Source organism: Aspergillus mulundensis (assembly GCF_003369625.1).
Source record: "Aspergillus mulundensis strain DSM 5745 chromosome Unknown scaffold_2, whole genome shotgun sequence".
Lineage (NCBI taxonomy): Eukaryota > Fungi > Ascomycota > Eurotiomycetes > Eurotiales > Aspergillaceae > Aspergillus > Aspergillus mulundensis.
This window is the reverse complement of record NW_020797890.1, coordinates 1,938,180-1,953,113: the sequence shown is the minus strand read 5'-3', so window position 1 is coordinate 1,953,113 and position 14,934 is coordinate 1,938,180. Positions and strand designations below refer to the sequence as shown.

The 14,934-nt window shown below is 25.7% G+C and overlaps 1 protein-coding gene across 1 annotated transcript; it reads right to left on the bottom strand.

Moving 5' to 3' along the window:
- Nucleotides 1-587: 587 nt before the first annotated feature.
- Nucleotides 588-1,205, bottom strand: DSM5745_03290 (uncharacterized protein; the record flags this gene model as incomplete). Its single annotated transcript, XM_026745306.1, has 1 exon — nt 588-1,205. The coding sequence occupies one exon, from the start codon at nt 1,203-1,205 to the stop codon at nt 588-590; it is 618 nt and encodes a 205-aa protein (XP_026606172.1).
- Nucleotides 1,206-14,934: the final 13,729 nt, after the last annotated feature.

Below are 14,934 nucleotides of genomic sequence, written 5' to 3'. Positions count from 1 at the left end.
GTTATCATTATTGTGGCGCTTGAAATAGGTTCTGGCTCCTGAGTCTATGATTGTTTAGCCTCGGACATCTAGGTCAACAGACGATATCTAAAAAAGGCATCAAATTCCGCCCCCGGCCTCAAGCCAAGCACTCAAAGGAAAATGCAACAACGGTAAACAACCCCGTCTCCAGCGCCAAAGATCCCCAGCAAAATGCATACCTGTACGTTCCCATGTAACTCCAAACAAAACACCCATTTTCGCAGAACCGAGACAGAAAGCAATCCATGCACACTATGATATACAACAAAGTGGTGAAGTCTACTCCCTCGTCGCGTACGTCATCTTAAACCTCTTCGTCGTCGGCTTGTCATCGTCGTCATCATCGCCCCTATTCGCAGCCTTTTTCTTATTCTTCGACGACGACGACGATGAGCCACCCTTTACACTGCCAGCCGTAGACGATGTGTCTCCATTCCCTGGCTTCCCAGATGACCCGTTGTAGGTTGAATTCGGGGTTGGCGCATGCGAGGGCGTTGTTTGTGTCGAGGGTGTTGGTGAATCCTGCCAACACGAAGCAGTTAGTTTATACTCGCATTCTCACCCATCTATGTGGGCGATTCAGCAGTTAGTGGAAAACATACCCGCATAAAACTCGCCGAACTCCTCGAAAACACGCGATCGTTATCCGTAACCGCACTCTTCCGTCTACTCGCCGTGCCCGCGCCCGTGGAGAGCGAAATCCCGCTCGCGCTGAGACTCGACCCCCCGCCTGAGCCCTTGATATACGTGTCAAAGCCCTTGATAATATTCCCCGCCGTCGTTTCCTCGAGGTACGATTGCTCGAAGCGGAAGATCTGGTCTTCGAGCTGCGCCATGCTCTTGTCCATGAGTCTCTTCTTCTGGAGGGTGTCGCGCAGCTCGCGGCGGAGTTTCTCGTAGTAGGGGAGGCCGCGGTTTGCGCGGTTGTCTGCGCCTGCTGGGGGCTGGTTTTCGTTGTTCGTGGTGGTGTTGGTGCTGGTGTTGTTCGCGTTGGAGGTTACGGCGGCGGAGTTTGCGGCGCTTGGTGTTGATGGGGCTGCGGTGTTAATTTGGTTTTGGTTTGGGACTTGTGTGGTGTTTTGCGGCGTGCTGTCTCCTGCTCCGGACCCTGTCCCTGCTGGCCCGCTATTTGCTGGTGTGCTTGCGACGGGGGCGGAGGGTGTTGCGGTTGCGGCGTCGGCCATCTTTTCGTTGGGCGCTCCGTCAACAGAGATTTCGCGTTTTATGGCTCGTAAAAATCGTAGAATGTCCGTTTGCGGGAATGAATTGGATGATATGTGCGAAATGTGTGTCAATTGGGTGCTTTGTGACGTGAAAGAAATCCAGTGCAAGGCCAGGATCGGAGTTGGTGATCGGCGCCGACCTTATCAGCGGTTGTTTGACTTGTTTGCAATCACCTCATCGTCAGCCACAACTACGGAGGACTAAATTAACAAATGCGCAAAAACTCCACTTGTAGTATAATACTATATATTTACTTAGTATTTTACTAGTAAAAAATTAAATATATTATAACTTACTTAGTTTTACTATATAGTTACTTATTTTAAGTATTATAAAAAGGTGTAAGCTAACACTTAGGTAAAATAAAAATACTTAAATACTTAAATACCTAAACACCTGCAGTATAGTATTCCTTAATTAATTATATAAAAATAAAAAAAATTTTTAATTTAAGTTAATTAAATTTTTTGCCTTTTTTTTTTCTAGGTTTAAGTTAATTAAATTTTTTATATTATTTATAATAAGCCCTTTTTATATAAGTCCGCGGGTAGCTTATTTTTAATAATAATCTTAAAATTAACTAGGAGTAGTTTATGGTCCTACCCTTTAATAATTATTTTATATAATACATGCAAGAGTATTATCTAGTTATTTATAATTAATATAATACCTATTAAATATATTAAAAAGGTAAATATATTTTATAAAAAAATAAAAACCACCCAGGTGTTAATAGTACCTGTATAGGATACTTACTTTTTTCCCTTAAAAAATAATTAAAAGGGTATTTATATATAAGTCCCGGTATAATATTATTTAATTAGGCCTTATATTATTATATATAATAATTATTAACCTGCCTGGATAAGCTATTAACTATTTTTATATATAGTTATGGCAAAACCAGGCTAACTCTTAATTTTTAATAAAAAGTTTTAAAGGCTAACCCGCGGGAGTTTATTAAAAAATACACTTAAAAATAATACCTAAATCTATTTCTAGCCAAGCCGGCTTAACACTAAAATAAGTAATAAATTTAAAAATTATTATATACTAAATAGCCTTAAAGGTTTTATATAAGACCTTTTAAAAGCTATTACTAGTATATAAAGCTATTAGCTAGTATTTAACTAGTATAAAATATAAAATATTTAGTATTTTACAAAGCTTAAAGGGCGGAGGCAAAAAGCTAAAAAAAAAAAGGTTATATACTAGTTTCTAGTAATATTATATACTAAAATAGCCTTAAAAATCTTATACAAGACCTTTAAAAGTTATTACTAGTATACAAAGCTATTAGCAAGTATTTTAAAGTAATTAAAAAAAAAAAAAGGTTACTTACTAATTTTTAATAACATGGTATACTAAAAATAGCCTTACTTAACTATTTTTATACAAAAAGGCCTTATAAGGGCTATTACTAGTGTATAAAAAATTAGCTAATACCTTTTTAAAATAAAAAACAAAAGGTAAAGGGCCAAATGTACGCCATTATATTAATAATAGTTAAAAAAAAAAAAAAAAAAAAAAAAAAAAAAAAAAAAAAAAAAAAATAAAAAAAAAAAAAAAAAAAAAAAAAAAAAAAAAAAAATAATAATAAGGCTTTAGTATATTATATTACTTAGTTATAACCACCTAACTAAATACCTTAAATATTTTTATATAAAACCAGCCACTTTACTTTAAGAATTTTATTTTTATTTACTAGTATAATTTATAACTCCAGGCTTAATTTTAGCCTTTATATAAAGGTAACTTTATTTTTAACTTTTAGCCTTTATATAAAGGCTAAATAACTCCCAGCCTTTATATAAAGGCTAAAATTAAGCCTAAAGTTATAAATTTTATTAATAACTTAAATACTAAGTATTCCGCAGGGCAAGGTATGCAAAAAAAAAAAGATTTTTATATAATATTAACTATTTTTAAAAGTAAGTAATTTAAAAAATAACTTTTAGTACCTAAATAGTAGTACTATAAACCTAAACTTATCTTTATATAAAGGCCTAAAGTTTATATATAAAGGCAAGTTTAGGTTTATGGTATTATTATCTAGCCTTTATATAAAAATAAAATTAAGCTTAAAGTTATAAATTTTACTAGTAACTTAAATATTAAGTGTTTTATAAGCTTATTAAAGCTTTACTAGTAAGATTTATAACTTTAGGCTTAATTTTACCTTTATATAAAGGTAAGTTTAAGTTTATAATATTATTATCCGGGCACTAAGGCTAAAATTAAGCCTAAAGTTATAAATTTTATTAGTAACTTAAATACTAAGTATTTTATAAGCTTATTAAAGCTTTATTAAGCTATACTTACCTTTATATAAGGCCGCACTTGCCTTTATATAAAAGCCGTACTTATTTTTATATATTTTATATATATAAAGGCCGCACTTATAACTTTAGGCTTAATTTTACTTTTATATAAAGGCTTAAATAATAGTATTATAAACCTAAACTTGCCTTTATATAAAAATAAAATTAAGCCTAAAGTTATAAATTTATTAATAACTTAAATACTAAGTATTTTATACTATAAGCTTTATATAAAAACCCCAAGCCTAACTTTTTAAAGTAGGTATCTAACCCTTTATACAGGAATAAAAGGTAAAATCCTAGAATAATAGTTAAAATAAATAATAATTTTATTAATTTATATAATAAGTAAAATTAACAAGGCATTAAGGCCTTTATATAAGATATTAAGAATAGTAAAGTAAGTAAAATTAACAAGGTATTAAGGCCTTTATACAGTATATTAAAAATAGTAAAGCAAGTGGAATTAATAAGGTGTTAAGGCCTTTATATAAAATAAATTAACAAGGTATTAAGGCCTTTATACAGTATATTAAAAATAATAAAGTAAGTAAAATTAATAAGGCGTTAAGGCCTTTATATAAAATAAATCTTTTTTTTAAATAAAAATTTTAAACTTTATAAAGCACTTAACATTCTTAGGTTAAATTTAATAGTACCTTTTTATATAATAGGTAATATTATTATTTTCCTGCTTTTTTTATATAAAAAGCTTGGCTAGATTAAAAAGGCTAGTTTTTTCTTTTTTTTTAATAGCCTGTTTTTTAGTATTTTTTTAAAAAAGAGATTGTTATCACCGCTATGGTGTTGCAACTGCGCAGTGTTGTAATAACGCAATCCGGCGGCCTGAGGCCACCTGATGGAGGAACTTTGGTGCTAATCTAACCGCGCGCCAAGGCGGCGGTTAATTATGTAATATATAAAATACTAAGTTTAACTTAAAACTTTAACTTAAAAAATTAGTAATTAGTTCTTACTATAAATATATAATACCCTTATTTAATTTATTAAATAATTAATAGTTCCCTGTTAAATAAACTTTAACATCCTTATAAATTTTAAAAAAACCACTATAAAACTAGTTATAGTAACAGCTGCGCGCCCTAAAAAGGATTTTTTAAAAAAATTACTATTTATAAAACTATACTAAGTAAATAATATTAAGAAATTTAATAATTAAAAATTAAATATAAAAACGCACTTTAAAACCTTTCTAACCTACTACCCTAATAATAATTGCAAAATATCTTAATTTATTAAATTTTTAGCAAAAGACCGTTAATGTAAATAGTTTAATATCCATAAGGTAAAACCTGCGTTTACCTGGAAGGAATTTTTTAATACTTTAGTTAAAATAATTAATAATAAAATAGTGCTTGTTAATAATTTACTTATTAAATAGGGCAACATAAAATAGTAACCATGGCAAATTATTAGGTAATTTATATAGTTACTAAACTAAATTAAGAAATACCTACCTTATAAGTATAATAATAATTAGCGCCAAGGACACCTGTACTAGAAAATCCTAAAAAATATATAAAAAAAGTCCCTTATTTATAAACACTAAGAACTAAAGCGCTATAATAACTATATATTATACTTAACAAGTATTAAAAATAACATGCCCGAGCAAAAAAAAACTATTATAAAAAAAAAAAAAAGTTTTTTTAACTAAACTTGCACAAGGCTATTAGCAACCAAAGTTAAGGCACTTTTTACTATAAAAAAAAGCGTAAAAGCAAATACTGGTATAAAATAACCTAATAATTTAAATAATTTCTTATTTATAAAAAAGCCATACCCAGGCAAATACCTAAACTATAGCCATATTAAACACTTTAAATAATATTACTAGTTACCAGGCAGAGGTTAGGAAAAAAAGGTGCTTTTATAATAGTAACCCCTAAGTAAATCTAATAATATAAAAAACATAAAACCCTAAAACTTTACACAGTGTAAGCTTTAAAAGTTTATATAAAATAAAAAAGTGCGCCGCGGGCCTAGGTAATCTAGGTAAAAATAAAAAAAAAAAATAAAAAATAATAATATATAAAAGTTTTTATTAACTTTAAAGTAAAAGTAAATTTTATAAACTAGTACTGGGCAAAGTTTTATTTTATATAAAATAAAAAATTAGCTTATAAAGTACGCGTAATTAATAGCCACACGGTAATATTTTACAGGAAATATATACTTATGGTTTATGCCAGAGATTTTGCGCGTAATATACAACACTATTAATAAAACTTTAAAGCTATTAATATTAATAATTATAACATAATTTTAGGGTTCCCGTGGCTTTTAGCCGTAATACCTATTTTAAACTAGTGTACTAGTAATTAAATATATAGTTAAAAAGTAAAGTATAATCCTAAATACTTGCAGTATATAATAATAGTATAAAAATATACCGCAGAAATTACTACGGGAGTTAAAGTACTTTTAATATAAATTTTTAAGTAAAAAGACCATGTTACAATACACCTTAATAAGGCAAAGGTTAAAAAAATCTTACTACCTAAATAATACTATAAATACGTAAATATATTTTCTAAAGCAAAGGCAAATATTCTTACATTTTATTACTTATATAATTATATAATTAAGTTATAACCTAGTGTTAAGCCTCCAAGTAAGTATATTTATTTATTATTTTTAAAAAAGCTTAAGGTCCTACGCAAATATATTAAAAAAGCCCTAAAAAAAAGTTAAATATATTTATTAAAAAGCCCTGCGGGAGCTCTGGTATTATTTACGCTAAAAAAAAATAGCAGCCTATGTTTTTATATTAACTACCAAGGCCTAAATACTATTATAATTAAAAATATATACCCCTTACTATTACTTAACACGACCCTTAACTATTTAAAAATAAAAAAGATTTTTATATAGCTTAATCTGCGCGATATATATCACAAGCTTTAAATTTATAAAAAAAATAAATAAAAAATAATATTTAAAACACGCTTTAGGCTTTATAAATACTAAGTTATACTTTTTAAACTAGTAAATATACTAGTAATATTTTAATTTTATATAAACCACGCCCTAGCTAGGCTAATTAATATAATTTATATTACTTACTTAAATAATATTGTTATCTTTTTAAAAAACAAGAAGAAATATAAATAATATATACAAATAATTCTTAAGAGACTACGTGATTTTAAGCTATATATAAAAGTTAGTAAATACTTATTTTATATTAAAAAGATTAACTTCTTGGGCTTTATTATAACTACTAATAAAATTAAAATAAAACTAAAAAGGGTCCAGACTATTATAAAGTAACTAATACCAAAAAATATAAAAAAAGTAGTGTTTTTCTTAGGATTTTACAGCTTTTATTAAAGATTTATTAAAAATTATAGCTAAGTCACGGCAGCGCTATTTAACCTTATAAAAATTAACATGGTTATAAAATACCTATTAAAAAAAAAAGTATTAAAAGCATTTAATATATTACGCTTTAGGTTTATAAAGTAGCCCTTATTAAAATACTTTAACCTAAAATTACATATATAATTACAAACCAACGCCTTAGGGTATACTATTACTAAAATATTATTTTAGTTAGTAAAGAACGCATAGTGGTATTTAATTACTTTTTAGTTTTATAAGTTAAAAAACGTAAAAACCTATTATAAAACCTATAACTTTAAAATGCTTGTAATTATAAAATACTTCCAAGTTTAAAAATACTACCTTAAAGGCAATAAGTTCCCTATTAAGGTACTTATAAACTATAATAATTTATAATAGTTTATAATAACCAAGGACCTAACATAAAAACAAGCATAATAAGCTAAAAAACTTATAGCTTTTAACTTTATTATTAAGCACTATCTAGGGGTAAGAAACCTGGTAAATACTTTAAATAAAAGGATGAACTATGTTCCCAAAAAAAAAAAAAAAAGCTATAGGCAGAATAGTTCTTTGCAAATTATAAAAGTAATTAAATAATTAAATACTATTATACCCTAAATTTAAGTTATGGATTAATATACAAGCAGCTATAGTTAATAAAAACTAGTATATAAATAAATTATAATTAAGTATTAAAAAACTACTATAAGTAGCCTAAGACTATAATAAAAAGTTTAAAAAAATAAAAAGTAATCTTGCAAATTTAAAACACGCAAAGAATTTTAAGTATTAAAAAATAGTAAATAATAGTTTATTATATTTTAAAAATTAAGTTTATATGCCAAAGTTAGTAGCATTATATAAAAAAATTATAAAAGTAAATTATAATAAACCCCAAGGCGGACACTAAGGTGTTAATATTACTATTATAAATATTTTATAAAGGTATTATTAGCTAGATATAACCAAACATATTAAAAAGCATGTTAAAAAATATAATAAATACTAATAAATCGCGGTTTATAAACACAAGCTATATAAACTTTTAAAACCACTAAATTTACTAAAAGCGCTTGTAAAATAAATTAGCATAGATTTTATTACTGGACTACCACCCGCAAAGTATAATAAGTATATATATAATATTATTCTAGTAGTAATTAAAATATATACTAAATTTATATAATACATCCCTTGCTTAAAAAGTATTAATATAAAATAACTTATAAATACCCTTATAAACAATGTTTTTTGCTTTATTAACATACTAAAAAACATGGTTAATAATTACAAAAGTTTTTTTACTAGCATATTTTAGGCCACGCTAAGCCACTACCTGGGCGTAAAATAAAAACTATTTACTATATATTACCTATAAATAAATAATTAAACTAAAAGGTAAAACTAAGTTCTTAAACACTATCTTCACGCCTATATTAACTAGCACTAAAATAATTAACCATGCTAGATTAAAATAGCATAATTTATAAATAATAACATGTATAAATAATTTATAGGTTACACACCTACTAAGGCCCTTATAAACCTAAAAGCCACTATATATATTAATATTAAGGGACCTAAGCACGCGTTAAATATTAAATTTTAAAAAACTATAGAATTTAAAAAAATCCGTGCAAAGCTAAAAAAGCAATTATAAAAATTAAAAAAGGTAATAGCCGTGTAATATAACAAAAAGTGTAAAAAAATAAGTTTTAAAATTAATAACCATATTATACTTTATATAAAAAATATTAAGTCCACAAGACTAAATCATAAATTAAGTAAAATACTTATTAGCCTATTTTTAATAATTATAAAATAAAAAAGGTAGTTATATAAGCTACTACTCCCACTAAATATACACTAGTTATATAATATTTTTTATATTATATTTTTAAAACCCTACCAAGGTAACCCTTTCTAAGCATTAAATATTGGCCTTATATTAGTAAATAGCAAGAAAAAATACTTTATTAAAAAAATTCTTAATATTTATAAATATAAAAGTAAAGTATAATACCTTATAAAATAGCAGGGTTAAAATAACACAAAAAATAATATATAAAAGCTAAAGGCTTATATTATTAAAACTATAGCACTTAATAAGTTTAAGTAATTTTATAAGAATAAACTATAAAAAGTAAAAAAAAGGTGCACTTAGAAGTCTACTCTCTATAAGCTATAAGTAATTATAAAAAAAAAAAAAGTATTTTATTTTTACCAATTAGCAGCGCCCGCAGGGCCTTTAGCAAAAAAAAAAATAAAATAAAAAATAAAATAAAATAAAAAACAAAACTTAAACAAGCGCCTAGGCGGCGCAGCGCGCAAAACCTTAAACACCTAACATAAAAATAACGCCTAGCAAGGTATTAACACCAACCCTTAATATAAAAGCTAACTAAATAACAACCTTAAACAGCGTTGTAGCGCAATAAATACTAAATTAAAATAAATATAGATTTATAATAAGGTTAGTAATATAATATAAAGTAAATTAAATATATAAATATATAGTTAGCAGCTAAAGCCGCGCTAGCATAAAAAATAAAGGTAATTACTAAAGTAGCGGTGGTAAAAGGCCCAAAGGTGTAAATAAAAACTACACGTAGTATTAGTATAAATAATATTAGTAAAGTATAATTATAACTTATAAGTAATAATATTATTACGGACCACACGGGCACTAGCTAAAAAAAATTTTAAACTAAATATTAGTATAACTAAACTAATAAAAAGGGTAACTACACCTATAATTATAGTGGCCTAAATAGCTATAAAAAGGGTGTTATAAGCTTTTTTTAATATTATAATATTTATGTTCTCCTGCGGATTATTATTATTAATATATATAATATTATATAGGCCTAGAACCTAAAGTAGTTTTAATTAAATTATAGTTATATTAAATATAATATACTTTACTAGGGTTTTATAGTTATTCTTATAGTAATTATATTTTTTACCCGCGGGCTTAGTATATTTAAGATACTAGGTTATTACTCACGCATAAAAATAATAACTAATTTTTTAGGTAGTAAAAAGCATGTACTAAAAATAGCAAGCCTGGAGTAAATTAAGGGGTAGTAAAGTAAAAAAGGCCAGGGCGGGTATTAAAAAAGCTAGGGCTAGGGCTAAAAGTTATACTAAAAATATAAAAAAAATAATAATAATAAAGTTAGTAATAAGGGCGGTAGCGCGAGCGTGATAAAAGTAAGTAATTTTAAAAGGTATATTAATAATTAATACTGCAAAGCATGGGCAGGGAAATATAGTCCCTATATATTAAAAGTAAAATAAAAAGTAAAGGCTAAAACCAAGGCTTAACTATTATAATAAAAAAATGCGAAATAAAACACTATAATAAGCTAAATAACTACTAATAATAGTATTTAAAGCGTGATATAAAACTATATTAGGTATTAAAGTAAGAAAAATATAAAGTAAAAAGCAAGCATAGGAGACCTTAAAAAATAAAATAGGGTTAAAAATATATAATAAAATAAAAACTATAATAAAGGCAAGCTGTGTTTAATTTAACTGCTAAAAATAATTTTAAAAATATAAAAATAAGGAAAATTAAATGTAAGAAGCTTATTAACTAAATTAAAAAGGCAAGTACGTAGTAAGGCATAAAAAAAAGGCGGATAAAAAGCTAACATAGTAATATATTAATAACTAAAATAAAATAACTATATATTACAAACAACCGCTAAAAGTATTAAAAAAAGTGTAAAAATAAGAAGATTTAGCTATTTAAAACTTAAAGCCTTATTATAAAAATTAAGTATAAAGTAAAATAAAATATACAGGCCTAATAATACTAATATATAACTAATATTATTAAAATAAACAACACCGCGCTTAAAAAGCATAAAAAAGGGTAAATATAGGGTATTTTAACTTTAAAAATATAATTAAATAATTAAAAAGTAATAAAAATATAATAAAAAAGGTGTATACTTATAGGTGCTATCTTGCTTTAAAAGTTAAAAAAATTTAAAAAAAAAAAAAGAGAGAAAGATTGCAAGGGCGCTTTAGTATTAAAACTAAAATACTACACTTAGCCACCGCAGGCAGCAACATTATATTTAAATCTAGTAATAAAATAAAATAATTAAATTAATTTTTTACCCTTAACTTTAAACATAAATTACACGCGAATTATAACACTTTATAAACCTAAAAATAACTTATTTTATAGCGCTTAATAAAATTTATAATTTAAATTACTTTTTATAAAAAAAAAATATAAATTTATAAATTGCAAGGGTGCAATTACTTAAAAAAAAAAAGCACTATTATTACTATTATAGTATTATAACTATATAATATTATAATAATATAATCCGGCGGCCTAAGGCCACCTAATAAAGGAACTTTGGTGTTAATTTAACCGCGTGCTAAGGCGGCAGTTAGTTATATAATATATAAAACACTAAGTTTAACTTAAAACTTTAACTTAAAGAATTAGTAATTAGTTCCTACTATAAATATACAACGCTTTCCTATTGCGGTAATTCACGTTCTCCTAAGCTCAGCGCAGTATACAAAAGCGCCTCACAAAGATTAAATACTTTTTAAAAGCTAGTTTTCCTTTAATCTTAAGGCCTTGTATAAAAGCTAATTTTACCTTAATTTATAGCTTTTATATAACTACCTTTTTTTTAGGCTTAGGCTTTACCTTAACCTTTAGTTTTTATATAACTAATTTTACCTTAATTTTTAGCTTTTATATAGCTATCTTTTTTTTAGCAAACCTTCTAGGGGGTATTTAATCTAGCTTTGGTATAAACTTAATAATATTTTTTATAATAATTATATAAATTAAATAATTCTTCTTGCCTGGAACCTTGTATTAATTAAAAATAATAATTATTTTTTATATTTTATTATTTAATTATTAAAGGTAGACTAGGTATAGCTAGAATTAAATTACAGTAGTAAGGCATAGGTTATTTTTATTTTAAAGTTTATACATGTTTTTTTTTATTTCCTGGATTAAGTAGGCCTTAATAAAGTTCTTATATAAAATAACTATATAAGGATAGATTTATATAAAGTAAATATTTAAAAAAAGTAGTTAATTAAATTAATAAGATTAAACCTTAAAAGGTTAATTTAATATACTAATAAAATTACAGGATAAAGGCTTCCAAATTTTATAAATTTTTTTTTATATAAAAAGGTAAAATTTAACCTTGCAAGAAGTTTCTTGTATTAAAATTTAAGTTATATAAGTAATAAACTTTTGTTAGTAATCCTCCGCTTTTTTTATATAGTTAAAATACTAAAAGTATTTAAAAAAATTTTTTTTTAGTGATAAAAAAGCAAGGGCAAAGACCTAAAGGGCTTTTTAAAAAAAGGCAGGAGGTATATTATTATTATTTTTAATTAAAATAACCTTTTTACTAGGGGGAGCCGGGTTCCCTGTATAAGGCTAGGGGTTTATATAATATTAAGGGTTTATATAAAATTATAAAGGGGGTAAAGGCTTATTATAAGTAAGGTATAATTTATAACCTAATATATTATTATAAGGCCGTCTAGTTATAGGGTAAAATTTTAATAAAAGTATTTTAAAAGGTTATGTATAAAAAGGTTTTTTTTATTAAAATAAAATAAGTTTTTGCGTTTTTATATAATAACCTATAAATAAGGTTAACTAAGTTAAGCAAGTATATTATTATTTTTACCAGGTTTTTTATTATACTCCACCTTTTTTATTTTATTTAAAATAAACTATAAATCCTAGTTAAATATATTAATAGGCTTTTTTAAAAGCTTAAGCTTAGGTTTAAGCTTATTTTTAATATAAGCTTTAAGCTTAGTTTAAAGGGCAAGGTACACTATATAAAAAAAAATAAATAAGTAATTATTATTATTTCTAGTACTTTTTAAAGGGCTTTTAAAATTAAAGCTAAGTTTTAAAAGCTTTGTACAAGTCCAAGTATAAGTTTTAGCTAGTAAATACTTATTAAAATCTAGTATATAAAAATTAGTTAAAATTAAATTATATTTAAAATAATATTTACCCCAGGCCTGTATATTTTTTTATAATAACTTAAAAAGCTTTAAATTAAACTTAATACCATAGTTTTATATACTAGCTACTAGGTAGTAATAGTTTATAAAAGGCTTGCTAGTAATAAGGTATAGCTAGTTTTATTACCTATAAATAGGGTGGTTATTCCAGGTTTATATAAAAAATATAATCTAAATTAAAATAATAGGCATGTAAATTACGTATAAAGTAATTTAATTAGCTAAAATATTTTTAAAAAAGTGCTTATTTTATATAAGGGTTTAAAAGTATGCCTATTAATATAATTAGTATAAGATTAAAGTTACCATATAAAAACTTACTTAATATTAAAAAAGTAAACCTTTAGTTAATTACCCCTACTAAGCCTTAATTTACTGGTTTGCAGTACTAGTTTTATATAAATAATAATTTTTAATAAAAATTTTAAAATAATATAATTACTAAAGCTTATACTAGGCCTTAGTTAAAAAAACTATTTCCCCCTTTTAATTAAATTATATAAAGCAAGGCTACCTTAAAGTAACTTTAAATATATTTAGGAACTACTTAAGTATACTTACAGCTATATAAAAGCTAATACCTATATAAATTTAAATAATATATTAAAAATAGGTATTAATAACTATATAAATCTTAATACTATATAAAGCTAGCTTAAAATAGCTATTAATAAATTAAATAAAATTTAGCCTAGATATAATATAAGCACCCTAGTAATACTAAAAGTTATATAAGTATTTTTATATAGCCTTAGGTGCTAGTTCTTTATATATTAAAAAAAGCTAATTTTTATATAAAGTTAGTGGTAAAAAAAAGTTATAAAAGTAATATATATTTTAAATTACCCGCACCTTTTAATTAATAATCCCTTGCTTTAAAAATAACTTACTAGCATGCTTTATTTATAACCTTTAATTTAACTAGATTTAAGCTTTATATAAAAAGTTTTTATAACCTTATTTATTTTTTTTTTATTAAAAATTAAATTTTAGGTTTAATACAGTATTTTAAGCTTTATATAAATATATTTTAGTATATAAGTCTAAATCTTAAACCCTTTAAAATATAAAACCTTAAAAATATTAACTTTACTAAGGCTAACCTAATATATTAAAACTTTAATTTAAGTATAAAGGGCTAAGTTATTATTTAAAAATATAATATTACTTAAAAATATATTTTATTTAATACCCTAGTTATAAAGGTATATTTAAATTATATACTTACTAACTTTAAAATAGTGCTTGTGCTTTAGGTACAAAGTAATATTATTAATATAAAAATTAGTTATAAAAAAATCTTTAATTTCTTTTTAATAAGGATTAAGATTAATAGGTGGCCGACCTATTATAAAGGCTTTAAAAATTATATAATAACCTAGCTATACTAAAGGTAAAATTTTTTTTTAAGGGGTAGATAAAAAGCGGTAAGCAAAGCGGTATATAATATTTACATAAAGCGGAGTTTTTGCGTGTTTGTCGATTTAGTCCTCCGTACACAACTCGCTCATCTCCCTTGCTCTTTCATTCTGTCTCACCAAATTGGATTTCGTTGACTGATTTGCATCTGGCGCTGGCTCTATTCATAACCTATTGATATTTGATCTTGAGCCTATTTCGCGGATACCTGTTTCCGACGCTCATCGACAACCCGCGGCTCCCCCTACTATCAGTAACGATGGAGATGCACCATATGGATATGGATATGGACCACGGCCATCACGGGCACGGCGATATGGATATGGGAGGAGATCAGTGTAGCATGAACGTGAGTTTATATATCCATAAGCCCAACTGATTCTTGGCGATTGGGTTCGGCCGCCGAAAAGGTGCATCTGTTTACTAGCACGATCCTGACAGCACCTGCAGATGCTCTTCACCTGGTCCACCAAGAACCTCTGCATTGTCTTCTCGACATGGCGTGTAACAGGACCTCTCTCTCTCCTCGGTTCTC